We start from the raw sequence: 16621 nt of genomic DNA on the forward strand, positions 1-16621 counted from the left end.
TCTAATAATACTTGTGTACTTTTACTGACAATATTTTACATGGAGCTGATAATACTTGTGTACTTTTACTGCCAATATTTTACATGAAGCTGATAACGCTTGTGTACTTCTACTTCTGATACTTTACATGGAGCTGATAATACTTGTGTACTTTTACTGCCAATATTTTACATGGAGCTGATAGTACTTGTGTACTTTTACTGACAATATTTTATTGACAACTTGTGTACTTTTACTGCTGATACTTAACATGGAGCTGATAATACTTGTGTACTTTTACTGCTGATACTTAACATGGAGCTGATAATACTTGTGTACTTTTACTGCTGATACTTAACATGGAGCTGATAATACTTGTGTACTTTTACTGCTGATACTTTAACTACCTTAAGCTGATAATACTTGTGTACTTTTACTTCTGATACTTCAAAGGCAACTTGTGTACTTTTACTGCTGATACTTCAAAGGCAACGTGTGTACTTTTACTGCTGATACTTCAAAGGCAACTTGTGTACTTTTTCTGCTGATACTTAACATGGAGCTGACAATGCTTGTGTACTTTTACTGCTGATACTTTACATGGAGCTGACAATACTTGTGTACTTTTACTGTCAATACTTTACATGGAGCTGATAATACTTGTGTACTTTTACTGCTGATACTTCAAAGGCAACTTATGTACTTTTACTGATGATACTTTATTGGCAACTTGTGTACTTTTACTGCTGATACTTCAAAGGCAACTTGTGTACTTTTACTGCTGATACTTCAAAGGCAACTCGTGTACTTTTACTGCTTATACTTTATTGACAACTTGTGTACTTTTACTGCTGATACTTCAAAGGCAACTCATGTACTTTTACTGCTGATACTTTATTGACAACTTGTGTACTTTTACTGCTGATACTTCAAAGGCAACTTGTGTACTTTTACTGACAATACTTTACTTGTGTACTTTTACTGCTTTTACTTGACATGGAGCTGATAATACTTGTGTACTTTTACTGCTGATACTTTACATGGAGCTGATAATACTTGTGTACTTCTACTGCTGATACTTTACATGGAGCTGATAATACTTGTGTACTTTTCCCAGTCAGACCAGTGTCAGAAACCCAGTCAGAGAGATAAACCAGATGATGTAGTTCTACTATCTGTCCACTAGATGGTGCTGACTAACATCTGATGAAATGAAGCTCAGAAGTGTGTTTGTGAAAACACAGTTTGTCAGGACATTGTGTTCGAGATTAGTAATTTTGAGAACACTATGTTTTAATGGGGATATAGTGTCTGTAGAGTGATTGCGAGGACATTCAGTTTGAGGACCATGTGTGTATGTGACAATGTTTCAGAGGACAATTAACTTCAGCAGGAAACAGAATATAGCTAATGAACAGAAAAAAAATGACTATCAATTAATAATTAAATTGTGGTGTAGTGATATGTGATGCTCAGTGGAGCCCCTGGTGGACAGGAGTGGAACTACAATAAAGTTTTAACAATAGATATTGTGTGTCCCCCTGATGCTCTGATGTCCTGTGCTGTTTGTTTCTTTCAGAGGCTGCAGTGGGATCAATTTTAAGCCGACATAGAAGATACACATATCATATGAAACAAGAAGATCTCAGGAATCCATTGGAGATGTCATCTTTTTAACCAGGGGGTGGAATAATGCACCAAAGTTAGTGAAAAAATATCACGGCCTGACACAGGTTTTCCAAATCTTTTTCTGTGGATTGGTGTTGACAGGACTTTTTACACAGCAGTACCTCTCACAAATCCACAATACAGCTCTGGAAAAAATGAAGACCACTGCAAAATGATCAGTATCTCTGGTTTTATTATTAATAGGTGTTTGTTTGAGTAAGATTAACATTTTTCTTTTATTCTATAAACTACTGAACATTACACCCACATTCCAAATAAAAATATTGTCATTTAGAGTATTGATTTGCATAAAATGACAACTGGACAAAGTAAAAATAAAAAGATGAATAATGCAAAGAAAAGCTCCTCGCAGGTACACGACGTTGTGGCACATCAAGAAAAATACAAATATTTAAATAAGTTGAGATCCTCAGTCCTTCTGACCGTTTTAAAGTCCAAACTGAAACCCAGAGGTGAACGGGAAGATAAAGTGGTCTGACATTCATCTGAGTTCAGGAAAGTTTTAATGTAGTCCATTATACACGTATCATCCTGGGCCAGTAAAACACTTCCTCTGAACTCCACCGTCTATCTCCTGCAGCACCAACAGAGCAGACACAATCATGTTTACTCATCAGTTTATAAGCCACACTTTGCTTTCACCTTGTCGTCTGATTAATCATCACATACGGGATCAATTCTACAGCTCACCTGAGTTATTCTGATGCATTTCCCAGCCACATGTTGTTCCTCCAGAGAGATATCTGTACGTTAACAGCTCCGAGTTAAAGGAAAGGGGAACAGAGATTCAGGCTTAATGTTGCTATCTGTGAAACATTTGTTTCACTAGCTTTATACTGCGCTCCATATTAATCAGAATCAGAAAAACTTTATTGATCACCAGAGGGACATTCGGTTTCTCTCCAGTTACTCCAACAAGAATAGAAAGACATCGTATAGATATCATTTTTGGAAATCCCATAATATGGTGTTTTTCTGGCGTTTCTGGCCATATTATGCTCTAATATGAATAAACAGACTATAATTGACCCATTTGGAGCCTTTTTAAGGATTTGAAAATGTAACCATTTGTTTAACATTTTGTTCTTTTTTTGTGTGGCTCAATTTTGAACATCTCAAAATATGATGTTTTTTTTTGTTATTTCTGCCAAAGCCACCCTACTTCATGTATCAACAAACTATAATAAGAATATTTTGTTTGTTTGTTTGTTTGTAAGAGTTTTTCATCGTTTGAAAATTTGATGAATAGCTTTTTTAGGTATTTTACAATGTAACCATTTTTGACAAAAATTGACATGTTATATTATAACTTTTGTTTTAGCATGTCATTTTTGAACATCTCAAAATATGTTTTTTTGTTTTTTTAAAAGCACCAAAACAGGGTCACGGTCTCACGGCCTTAAAGCCTTTTTTCTGTCTTTCCTGAGTTTAATGTGAATATAAAGCTCCATTTCTTTCATGATAACACCAGGTGTCACTTTCCCGAGGCTCGTTCGGTGTGAGCGGCTCCTCGTCTGTAAAGTGGACGAGAGCCGGCGGTGGTGGAGGGGGCAAAGACAAAGAGCTGTGGTCAGGTCAGAGAGTTTCCAGCAGCCTTCAGTCTGTACAGGAAGTCACAGAAACACTCAGATCCTGTTAGGTCTGATTTTATTTATTCATGTTATCAGACTCATACATCAAATTGTACACAGTCTTTTATTATGAAGGAGAAGACTTACAGATGAGTGATGAAAACAGCGTGCACATCCACCTAACCTGCACTTGTTGCTGACATCTGCTGCACACAGACCACAACATCCTGTCTGAGCAGTCAGAGTCAGTTTCCGTTCACTTATTCTGAAATGTGTTGACACATCAGACACATCAGTTCAGTCATCAGCTTGGCTCACAGCTAAACTTCTGCTCCGGACACTTTTCCACCAGCTGTGACATTAAGGTAATAAACTGTCCTTTCCAACCGTTGCTTGAGTAAATATCAGGAGTGAATTCTGCTGGTTTAAAACCTGCATGTATCATGTGTATAGAAATAGAACAAGAACAGCTTTTTGATCTAGAAATGAATTGGATGTATTTTATGACGTGTGTCATATTTGATGTGGAGAGTTAGAGCCTTTAGCCAACATCATATATGTTGAGCTCTGTTAAACCAATGGCCATCAAGTGTTTCATGTGTAACCATATATGGAGAACTTCCTGTCCTTCGCAGATATTAGAAGAGGAACACTGAAGGGCTCTGCCTTTTAAGCTTGTTGTCTGTTGGTTGATTTTGTTGATTGAGGGAGAATATTTGTCAAGTAACAGCAAGCTAGTTGAACATTTTAAGAAGTATTTTCTTTTTTTGCATGGGCCCGTCATCACCATAGCAACCATCTGCTGGGCCTTTAAATAAAAACAGACTGTACATTCTACTATGGGATGGAAACCAGAAAGGTTTTGGTCTCTTCTCTGAACGCCACCTTCAACAGCCTCAACACTGACAGTAAGGACTCTTTGGGGCAGGCTGCACATTTTTTAATTGATTTTAATGATGAATTCATATAAAATTGCTGAACTGATTTCATCAATTACAGAATTGCCAAATGCTAAACTGAACATCTTTGCTTCAACTGAGTGATGATGAGTTTTAAGCTATTTGAACTGAAAGAAATGTTTTTCATGTTTACATATTTGGTTTTAATCAACTGGATATAAGTGCTTTTTGGCCATGTTTGCCTTAAACTGAGAGTCTGGCTGAAGAGAGACAGGAGTGTTAAATGCTGAATGTGGCAGTTTGGCTCAGAGCTGCACTTTTGCTTCTGACTCGATTCAGGAAATTGTGACATTAAGGTAATGAACTGTCCTTTGGAACCGTTGCTTGAGTAAATATCAGGAGTGAATTCTGCTGGTTAAAAACCTGCATGTATCATGTGTATAGAAATAGAACAAGAACAGCTTTTTGACCATGTTTATGTATCTAGAAATTAATTGGATGTATCTTAAGACATTTTTATTTATTTATTTGGTGCCGGTTTTATTTTTCAAGGTTGTAAATATATTTATTTCTTCTGTAAAGTTGAACATTTGAACATGAAGCTCTGTGAGGTTTGAGTTCATTTTGCAGCTAGATGATGAACTGCAGCTTTTGGCACTTCCATGTTTGCTTCATTATCAGCCCTGAAGTTTTCCTCTTGGTTACAAGTTTAAAAAAATGTACATAAAAATAGTATTATCAGCAAAATGTACTAAATTTATCAAAAGTAAAAGTTCTTATTCTGCAGTAAATGTCTGTGTGTGAGACTGACATCTGATTCTATGTGACATTATTAGATGAATATTGAAGCATCAGTGTGAGAGCAGCATGTTACTGTTGGAGCTGCTGCAGGAGGAAGTTTTAATTATTTTATATACTGTTCAGAAGGTCACACACTCTCACCATCAGCTGTGCATGCGGTCCCTAGACCAATAGGATTTCACCAATTAAGTATGTTAATTGAAGACACAGACAGGCTCTCCTCAGTTCAGTTGCTGTCGTTTCAGGGGACACTACTATCAGATCTACACTTTCATTGCAGTTTCATAGCTTATCAGCCGGATTCCACGCCATTTCATGCTTGGACTGTATTTTCTTTCTTTTCTTTCATATCTGTGTGCGTCCTTAAGAGGTGAGTGCAGTGTTTCTGCAGTTTGTTCCTATGTGTTTTGTCGCCCTGTTTTAATTCATATACTTATTGCTATATCATGTGTATATTGTTCAGTTTATTTTCATGTTTATATGCATAGTTTATGTCGGACTTCTCCTCCTGTTAAGTTGTACCGTGAGCGCTTAGGCGTCAGTTAGGGACCGTCACGTAAATACCTGTTCTGTGTGTGTTTAATAGGCCTATGCAGTGGCGCTTTTTCGTTCAAATATGGAAAATATCAACGCTCCCTTATTCATTTCATGCTTCTCCTTAGAATCATTCATTGTAGTTCAATTCGGTCATCATATATGTAATTTCAAACTTGTTTATATTATATCATATTGTTTATTCATGACTGTTTCAGATGTTTAAACTTTTATATTTGTTTACATATTTATTTTTCTCTTTTCAGTTACCACACACATACAAATATCTGTAGATGCCGATAACATCTCATTCTAAATAAACAAGTGAGCAGAAAGAGTGTGAGAGTGTCATTGGACCGGCCAGATTACCAGCCTCATATCACTGTTCTAACAGGACAAACTGTGGAGGTGTACAGCCACTAGAAATCATTCATATCCATCATTTCATTTGACAAGGGTTTCAATTTAGGTGCTTAGTAACCAACACCTCTTTTATATATACAGTCAGAGAGTTCAGTCCAGCTGTTCCCAAAAATAACAAAAAAGTTATGATAAAGGACCAATCTGTATTTTTGTTATGAAACCATTTGGGAAGTTTCTCTTTGGAAATGTGTCTTTGGTTGAAAGCTGCCTTGCCTCTAAAATAAAAAAAAATATGAATTGGAATTTCCTTTTTCTTTGTTTTCCTGTTTTCATAGACAGGAGGAAGAATATGGTGGAAGATAAGAACAGGTGGTGAAGATCTACAGTTGAAAGATGAGGTGAGAGTCATCGTCCTGGCAAGTCCTGGCAAGTCCCCCCCCCCCCCAAAAAAATCTAAATCTTATTTAATTTATTAACCCCAAATGACCATAGCAACTTAGACTGAGTGTTGGAATTTGGAGTTATTTGCATAGAAGTTGTTATTTGCACTCCTTGACAGTGGTAGCAGTATGGCAACAGGTGTGTGTCATGGCTTGGCAGGCTCTCCTCAATCTAAAATGAGTTCTCAATTCAGACAAAAAAACAAACCTCAGCACTTTATTAAACTGGTCAAATAGTAATTATCCAACACGCTCTAGTGATTAATGCTCAATGTTCCCCGAACTCATACTGAATTTGGAAAAACTGCTTTCAGTTTTTCTGCTGCATCAACCTGGAACATCTTACAACATTCACTCAAACTCAACACAATTATAACTCTGGGCCAGTTTAAAAATATGATAACCAATAACTCTGCCTTTCACTGTAACTGTTTTTAATGTCTTTACATGTGTTTTCTCTGTACTCTGTTTTGTGTTTTCTCTGTACCCTTTTTTTGTGTTTTTTCTGTACTCTCGACATCATTGTAAATGAGGGGTTGCCCTCAATGATTCCTTGAGAAATAAATGAAGGATAAATGAAAATGAAAGATGACCACATGGCTTACAACAAAGGAGGCTAAAAGAAATATGCTGAAGAGAGGGAAAGTTGATTTTTGAGGTTTAGAGGTCAGAATAAAGGACAGGATGTGCCATTAACTTTGAAGTTGTATGCCTGTGTTGAAAAGTACATTGTATGTGATCAGTTGTTGCCACATTAGAAATAGAATGGTCAGTTGTCAAGACCTTGCGTCTACGTGAAGCAAAACTTACATTTAAGTTAGTGATGTGATAAAACCTTTGATTTCTCTGACTCTGTGCTTCTGACACTGGTTGGACTTGTTTTCACATCACGTTGTTGTTTGTTTTTAGACTTGGACTGTGAAATTGTGAGGGTGTGATGGCGTCCTCAGCTCAGACGCTCACAGACACCAGGACTGATGAGGAAGAAACGAGCAGCTCCTCCACACAAGAAGGTGGACAGTTTCTGGTAGGAAGTTAAATTACAATGATTTGAAAATGATGTTTTACTGCCATGATTGTCATGTGTAATAAACATATTTTTAATTTCATCTTTCATCATCAGTAAAGAATGTAAAGAATGTCCGAACATGTTGGACAGCAAAGTTAAAACATTTTATCTGCTGTAAACTGTCACAGTTGAGCTCTGCTCCCTCCTGCTCGTTCCTGCAGCCTCTTGCTTTCTCCCAGTACGTTTACATTCTACCTGCCAGCCATTCCCACCTCACCAGCCCAACTCCACTCACACACATTCATGCCAGACTTTCAGGCGTTTCTTTTTAGACTGATTTCCTGTTGCCAACCCTGCCTGTCACTGACACTCTAATCTTCATTGATTCCTCTGTAAATGCCTCAGCTTTCTGTCCCTGACCACAAGTTTTGCCTCTGCTGCTCTTGGTTTCTGTCTACCTGTTCTATGGCTGTGTGGCGTTTCGCCGGCACTGAGTGAGTCCACCTGAGTGCTTAATTCTGCTGGCTTCTGGATCCCACGTTAGGCTCCTGTCTACCCACCTGCCTCATCTGTGGCTACGCTTCCAGTCCTGCTTCTCAAAGTACAGCAGTGCAGTTGCTTGTTACTACTATGACTCCCGCTATCTTTTTTGCTGCAATTGGGTTCTCACCCCACCCGTTTCAGTCAACCACAATCTGACAACACTGAAACACACTTTATTCCATTTTGTTACAAAATTTTCATCAGAAATTGTTAATTTATAAAGAAATGCATACATTTTGTTTGAGTTTACTCTGCCTCAACCTTGAGCACCATTGGCCTCAGAGTTCAGAAGTCTGTCAAAATGGCTATCCAAGTAATTAATAATTCTGAATTTTTTTCTCTCCATAAAATAATTATATTGTCAATTATAAATCGAATTATTATTATCTATATCAATTACCATGATAATGTTTTGTAAAGGTTGAAGGAATTTGGAGTTCTTTGCATAGAAGAGGTTGGCATCAATAACTTATGTATAACATTAAATGCACAGCATGTGTATTCCAAAAAGCCTTTTATTCACAAGAAAGCAATTTAAAACAAAACACACAATATCTAATCTAAGATAAATTATTTTCTGTTGACCAACGACAGTAAAAAAAAAGGACGATATTGTTGCTTAAAACTAATAAATATTCATCATAACTCAGTCTACATTGTCAAAGTGACTATTTATTTTGGATCTTTGCAGGGAGAAAAAATGGTGACACCTCAAGAGGTCCTCTTCAGAACTTTAGAAGATTTGGGAGCTGAGGACTTTAAAAAATTCAAGTGGTTCCTGCAGCAGCAGGGGGCGCTAGAAGGCCTCCCAGCAATCCCAAAGAGTCGACTGGAGGATGCAGACAGGACAACAACTATAGATCAGATGTTTCAGACCTACAGTATAAACACGATGCAAGTAACCAGAACAGTTTTAGTGAAGATAAATCAGAATGAACTAGCGAAGAAATTATCAAACACCTCCTTTGAACCTGAAAGTAAGTCAGAATCATTATTCATTATAAAAATGGTTGTAACAAAGATTGAAGTTGTAGATTACAGAGACTTCAACAAACATGAGGTGTGTAGTTAACATCTCTCTGATCTACAAATATAGACACGTTTGTTGTGTTGCACGTTGGATTGTAGATCAAGCGACCAAAAACACAACCATAAGGAGAAAGACAATTAAAGTCTTTCAGAGAACAAAAATGATGAACCAAAGACAGACAATCATGTTTTTGATTGCTTCTAGCTGGTTAAAATGTGCACACACTAAAGTCTGTAAGTTTGTTTGGACAATATTACTTCCCTCGACTGGATTTAACACCGTCTGGTTTCTGTGGCTTCACCTTTTCGGGACCTACTGTACTTATTAATCAAGCTGAACTGATTTCATACATAAAGAAATGTGAACAACGAGTTCATGACTCCCAATCACTGTAACAACCCCTCATTGGTTTCATTGTTCTCTTCATTCAGAGATTCTTGCTGAGTGCCAGAGAAAACTCAAATCCAAATTACAAGAGAAGTTCCAGTCTGTGTTTGAGGGGATCACTAAAGCAGGAAACCAGACCCTTCTGAATCAGATCTACACAGAGATCTACATCTTAAAGGGAGAAACTGCAGAGGTCAACATGGAGCATGAGGTCAGACAGATTGAAACAGCATCCAGGAAACCAGACAGACCAGAAACAAGAATCAGACAAGAAGACATCTTTAAAGCCTCACCTGGAAGAGCTAAACCAATAAGAAGAGTGCTGACAAAGGGAGTGGCTGGCATTGGGAAAACAGTCTTAACACAGAAGTTCACTCTGGACTGGGCTGAAGACAAAACCAACCAGGACATCCACTTCATATTTCCATTCACTTTTAGAGAGCTGAATGTGCTGAAACAGAAAAAGTTCAGCTTGGTGAAACTTATTCATCACTTCTTTACTGAAACCAAAGAAGCAGGAATCTGCAGGTTTGAAAAGTTCCACGTTGTGTTGATCTTTGACGGTCTGGATGAGTTTCGACTTCCTCTGGACTTCGACAACACTGAGACCCTGACTGATGTCACAGAGTCCACCTCAGTGGATGTGCTGCTGACAAACCTCATCAGGGGGACACTGCTTCCCTCTGCTCGCCTCTGGATAACCACACGACCTGCAGCAGCCAATCAGATCCCTACTGACTGTGTTAGCATGGAGACAGAGGTCAGAGGGTTCACTGACCCACAGAAGGAGGAGTACTTCAGGAAGAGATTCAGAGATGAGGAGCAGGCCGGCAGAATCATCTCCCACATCAAGACATCACGAAGCCTCCACATCATGTGCCACATCCCAGTCTTCTGCTGGATCTCTGCTGGAGTTCTGGAGGATCTGTTGGAAACTGGAGAGGGAGGAGAGCTGCCCAAGACCCTGACTGAGATGTACATCCACTTCCTGGTGGTTCAGTCCAAACGGACAAACGTCAAATATCGTGGGAAATCTGAGAGAGCTCCACACTGGAGTCCAGAAAACAGGAAGATGATTGAGTCTCTGGGAAAACTGGCTTTTGATCAGCTGCAGAAAGGAAACCTGATCTTCTATGACTCAGACCTGACAGAGTGTGCCTTCGATATCACAGCAGCCTCAGTGTACTCAGGAGTGTTCACACAGGTCTTTAGAGAGGAGAGAGGACTGTACCAGGACAGGGTGTTCTGCTTCGTCCATCTGAGTGTTCAGGAGTTTCTGGCTGCTCTTCATGTCCATCTGACCTTCATCAAGTCTGGAGTCAATCTGATGGCAGACGAACATACAACATCCTGTATGCCTAAAGTCTTCAGAGACAAACCTAAACTAAAACATCTCTACCAGAGTGCTGTGGACAAGGCCTTGCAGAGTCCAAATGGACACCTGGACTTGTTCCTCCGCTTCCTCCTGGGTCTTTCTCTGGAGACCAATCAGAACCTCCTACGAGGTCTGCTGACACAGACAGGAAATAGCTCACGGACCAATCAGGAAACAGTCCAGTACATCAAGAAGAAGATCAGTGAGGATCTGTCTGCAGAGAGAAGCATCAACCTGTTGCACTGTCTGAATGAACTGAATGATCGTTCTCTAGTGGAGGAGATCCAACAGTCCCTGAGATCAGGAAGTCTCTCCACAGATAAACTGTCTCCTGCTCAGTGGTCAGCTCTGGTCTTCATCTTTCTGTCATCAGAAACAAATCTGGACGTGTTTGACCTGAAGAAATACTCTGCTTCAGAGGAGGCTCTTCTGAGGCTGCTGCCAGTGGTCAAAGCCTCCAACAAAGCTCTGTGAGTGACTATATGAACAACATGAAACATGATTTCTGTAATTCAAGACAAATAAAATAATTTGCTGATGTTCATCTCTTTTCCTCTCTAGGTTAACTGGCTGTAAGCTCTCAGAGAGAAGCTGTGAAGCTCTGTCCTCAGTCCTCAGCTCCCAGTCCTCTAGTCTGAGAGACCTTGACCTGAGTAACAATGACCTGAAGGATTCAGGAGTGAAGCTTCTGTCTGCCGGACTGAAGAGTCCACTATGTGAACTGAAAACACTCAGGTCAGTATTCATTATCATTCACAGTTGATATTTTAAATCCTTTCAGTTCAATTTAAATTGTACTCCATGTTAGTGAAGATGGGCAACTTCTGTAGGATTTTCCTGCTGAGATAGTGTTCTTAAAACCTGCATTCATGTTATTTCCTTAATTCCAGTCTGTCAGGCTGTCTGATCTCAGAGGAAGGCTGTTCTTCTCTGGCCTCAGCTCTGCGCTCCAAGCCCTCCCATCTGAGAGAGCTGGACCTGAGCTACAATCATCCAGGAGACTCAGGAGTGAAGCTGCTGAAGGATCCACGATGCAGACTGGACACTCTTAGGTATGGACAGACAGACACACACTCTCAGGGACGGACCGACCGACCGACCGACTTACAGACAGACGGACAGACACTTTCAGGTATGGACAGACAGACAGACAGACAGACAGACAGACACTCTAAGGTATGGGCAGACAGACAGACAGACATCTGGGGACCAGACCACTGGATCCAGTATGGAATTAGAACACTGACATAAATCGCGCACTCGTAATGAGACCCGCGCGATCGCAAATCAAACATCCGCGGGCGCATATTGTTTTTTCGAGCGCTTTCAAATCACTCGCGAGCTATTTTGTATCCTGCATCTCTGCTCCCTAGAGCAATATAGCAGCCTGCGAGGAGGAAAACACGCTTTGCACGTGCGCGGGTCCGCTCTCCTCTGCTCACTCGCGACCATAGACTGTGCTCGCGACACTTTCACCTGCCCGCTCTCGAGTGAGTTTTTTTAGTGGCCGGTTTTTGTCAGTAAGGGGGTGGGCATGCCAAATCATCATTGTACCGAATATGATTGGTTGAGCACCTTCGCTGATTAGACAGCAAGGTACGGCAGCTCCACTAGGACAAACGGGACAAATCTCACAGCCCTGAATGTCGAATTTGACAACATTAACATTAAGGCCTCTAAAATGATGAATATACAGTTACTATATTGATTTATAAAAATTGAAGGAGAATAAATACAATGGTTCAGTTTAACCAGCATAAAGATCCACATTATCTACCTGTATTTTCAAATACACCATGCTTATGAATAAAAAATAACCTTATTACAATAATAGATTTAGATTAAGGGACACTATGTGTATAAGGCCTTCAGTTTGTGTTTCTGTTGTATGTCTAAAGTCTGATAATAGTCCTGTTGATGTCATAGTGATGTCATCAGGGTTAAATGGAGAGTCTGAACTACAAACTATGATGTATCATTCTGAGGAAGCTGACATTTTCTGGACAAGAAGGATACAGTGTTTTAAGAGCCCAACTCATACTGGCAGCTTAAGTTGGAAAATATTTTTTGTTTGTTTTGACACAGAAGTGGTAATTGAGTGTTTAACAGTGAAAGTGTCATTGAGAGAGTAGCAGGCAGGTGGCGTTCTAAGTTCTTCACATCCTATTCCTTCAAACAAACAGGATTGTTTTACTTGTTGTAGAAGTGCTACTCCTTGACGTAAGTCAGAATAGTTATTATGGAATAATTTTGGTTCAATGCATGGGTCAACCATATTGCCTTGACCTGGGCACCCTCCCCGCTGTGGGTAGCAGGTGACCTTTGCTGGTTGGGTTTCCACGTAGCAAAGTAACCTATTAATAAATGTTATGAAACTAAAATATACATTAAATAATAACAAAACATATCACTACTACCCTAGGGTACATATCACAACTACTATTTCATGTTATCTTAATCTAAACTGTTACAGGTCACTAATATGTGCTTACATTGTCAAAATGCTACCAAATGACAAAACTATAAACAGCTAAAAAAAAATGTGTTTGTTGGATAGTCTGTAGTGTAGGCAATAGCTCATATTTTTTCCTGCATGAATGCTCAAGCATGTATTGAGCAAGTTTAAGTTTTTTTTTTTAATCATTTAATAAATTACGTTTATAATTTTCAGGGACAAATAATTACATCTAGAATATGAACAAAACATTTTTATCAAAATAAAAAGATCCAAGTTACAAAAATCAGAGCGTTTTATCAGATTAATGTCAAAGATGGAGGAAACAAAAGACAGCGCTGTCAAACAAATTGGAGTACATTGCTCTTTGTGACATTTTGCAAACTTTCAAGTCAAGCCAATATATAGCACCAAATCACAATCCATGTTCTTCAGGCATTCAGGGCTGTGAGATTTGTCCCGTTTCTCCTAGTGGAGCTGCTGTACCTTGCTGTCAAATCAGCGAAGTCGCTCAACCAATCATATTCGGTACAATGATGATTTGGCATGCCTGCCCAGGCCCCACCCCCTTACTGACAAAAACCGCCCACTAAAAAAACTCCCGCGAGAGTGGGCAGGTGAAAGTGTCGCGAGCACAGTCTATGGTCGCGAGCGAGCAGAGGAGAGCGGACCTGCGCACGTGCAAAGCATGTTTTCCTCCTCGCAGGCTGCTATATTGCTCTAGGGAGCAGAGATGCAGTATACAAAATAGCTCGCGAGTCATTTGAAAGCGCTCGAAAAAACTTGAATTTGAAAAGCTCAATTTGCGATCGCGCGGGTCTCATTACGAGTGCGCGATTTTTGTCAGTGTTCTAATTCCATAATCCAGACCACTGGGTCCAGACCACTGGTCCAGACTGCTGGGTCCAGACCACTGGGTCCAGACCACTGGTCCAGACTGCTGGGTCCAGATCTTTCGGTGTTGTGTGCAAAATGTGTATTGCTTGCGCCTCTTCAAGGGCCCGCTACTGGCAAACGAGGCCAAGTGCCAAATGCAGCAAGTATTCATGCAAAGTACATATGAAAATGATCTGCAGCTCCACTGACTGAACTCTCTCACTGACACACAGACACAAATTGTTTCATATTTTGTGTTTTTATCATTCAAAACATGTGGGGTAACGTTCCTAAAAGGGCATTAAAGGGTTAAAATGATTTAAGAAACATATGTAAATGTTATAGATATGACTGATGACTGATATGTCCCGGGTCCAGGCTCTGATATCAATATCAAGATTGCTCTGTTCCAGCAACAGTCATGGCCCCATGGAGTTCAGTCAGCTTTCTCAATTCCTGTGATAATAGGTAACAGAAAAGGAATCAAACTGGTGAGAAATAAAAAGAGTTCAGTTAACTCTGCCAATCTACCGAGTATAGCATGTCATCCTCCAAACTCACCAGCGTCTCCTGTCAAGGATTTACATTTAGCTCTTTTAAATATCAGATCTCTGCTTGGCAAATCTTTCTTAATCAATGATTTTATTCACAAGCACAACCTTGATTTTATGTTTTTCACTGAAACTTGGTTAAGTCAGGATAATAGTGCAGCAGTTCTTATTGAGTCAACCCCATCAATATGGCCGCAGCGTGAGGGAGCACAACGCAGGCAGGTCTGCTCTCTTAAGATAGCTCGACAAAAAAATCCTAATTATACTATTCACACCTTTGTGCATCGCAGTGTTTAAGTCCTGTTTTCTCTCCTGCCTATTGTTGTTTGGCACAACATTGGATAACACTAAAACTGCAAACAATGGCAGTTGATCAACAAAGCCAGATCTCCCTACAAACTTTATGGGATGGCATACAACAAATCAAAACTGAGATGCTCGCTCATCTTGATTCAAAGGTGGATCCCATTCAAACAAAATTGTGCAACATTCAGGTTTCTCTGGACACTCTTGGAGAACATGTAGCTTCACTAGAGCAGCGGGTCGTAGCAAACGAGGACGACGTTACAAATCTCAGCACGCTGACTAAGGAGCTAACTAGGGACAATGGTTACCTGATGGACAAGATCCAGGACCTGGAGAACCGAAGCCGAGCCTCTAACCTTCGCTTTGTAAGAATTCCTGAATCTGCTGAGGGCCGCGATATCCTGGAGTTTATGTCCAAGTTAATTCCTCAATTACTCGGCCCGGAAAACTTTCCCACTCCTCCGGTCATTGAGCGAGCTCACCGCACACCTACATCCCGCCACAACGACAGAGCAGGTCCAAGACCCATCCTGGTCAAACTCCTCAATTTCCAGGATAAGGTAAAAATCCTCAGTTTTTCCAGAGAAAAGAGGGAGCTGGTGTTTCAAGGTAAACAAATACACATATATCCTGACTTCAGTGCCGATCTAATGAAGAAACACCGCTCCTTTGATCCTGTTAAACGGAGACTTCGGGATTTAAATTTAAAATACTCCCTCCGGTATGCATCCACATTGAGTGTCATTGTCAACGGGAAACCACAGCTATTTACCTGTCACAGAGCCGCTGAAGCAGCTTTTATGACTCCTTCAAGCTCTCCTGTGACCCCCATGAGCTCTTCCCCATAAGTAAAGTTCACATTGAATAACAAGTATTAATGCAGGAGCAGCGTCTGCTGCCGTCATTATTTAATGAACTGAACTTTGCTGTGACTGCACTAATAAGGCGTGACATATTACTTGATTTATTTAAATTTTGAATGACTTATTCACCTGTATCTATGGATTATCCTCGCTGGCATCTTTCTTTTTTGTTACTGCCGTAAAACTGAACTGTCGCAATGCCAGTTGTTTTCAGTTTCACTGACAGCTGACAGCACGGAGCTATCGTCATCACTTTTTTTTTTTCTCCCTTTGATGCAGACCGACCTGTTTGCGGACTATTCTTGGTCTTTGTCTATTGACTTAATTTGGCCCTCTCACAGAGATTCCTTGGCCTAGGATGACTGGGGCTGCTGGGCCATCATTTATGTTTTTTGTGTTTTTGTTTGTTTTATACTGTGTTTGTTTCTTGTCTGTTTTGTGTTTCTGTGTTGTACTTTTTTTGTGTTGTACTGTCACAACCCTCTACAATTTTTTCTGATCTAATCTGCCTAACCCTGAATAGTGTTATTATTCATATAAACTCTAATATTCCAAATTAATAATATTAAAGTTTTAAAAATCATTCACCTGAATATTCGAAGTCTTGTGCCAAAAATGTATTTACTTCGTGCATGGGTAGCCCAACACAATCCCAATATTATTACCCTATCTGAAACATGGCTCAATAGCAACATCTCTGACAATGAAATAAAACTAGAAAATTATGTTCTATATAGAGCTGATAGAGGCTCCAGGGGAGGCGGTGTGGTCACCTATGTCTCTTCTAATTTAACAGCTGAGCTAATTGGGCAATGGGCAATGGCGTGCTGGCGCTGTAGGAGACGGCTGCCTCTCCAGTAGCTCTTCAGTTTTAGCTCTTTTTTAGCTCTTCTTAGCTTCTTTTTTCTAAATATCTGTTCTTCTAACGAAGACATAGAGTGTTCTATACA

At 39.9% G+C, this 16621-nt stretch overlaps 1 protein-coding gene across 1 annotated transcript in view; it reads left to right on the forward strand.

Annotated features, from left to right (window-relative positions):
• The first annotated feature begins 7257 nt into the window (after positions 1–7257).
• Positions 7258–16621, forward strand: part of LOC131990883 (NACHT, LRR and PYD domains-containing protein 3-like) — a 220691-nt gene continuing 211327 nt past the window's right edge. Inside the window, exons 1-4 of the mRNA XM_059356080.1 lie at positions 7258–7303; positions 8520–8855; positions 9292–11090; positions 11182–11355. Coding sequence (XP_059212063.1) covers positions 8529–8855; positions 9292–11090; positions 11182–11355 — 2300 coding nt within the window. The 5' untranslated portion in view covers positions 7258–7303; positions 8520–8528. The remainder of the gene's footprint in view (positions 7304–8519; positions 8856–9291; positions 11091–11181; positions 11356–16621) is intronic.

Source organism: Centropristis striata, chromosome 18, assembly GCF_030273125.1.
Source record: "Centropristis striata isolate RG_2023a ecotype Rhode Island chromosome 18, C.striata_1.0, whole genome shotgun sequence".
NCBI lineage: Eukaryota > Metazoa > Chordata > Actinopteri > Perciformes > Serranidae > Centropristis > Centropristis striata.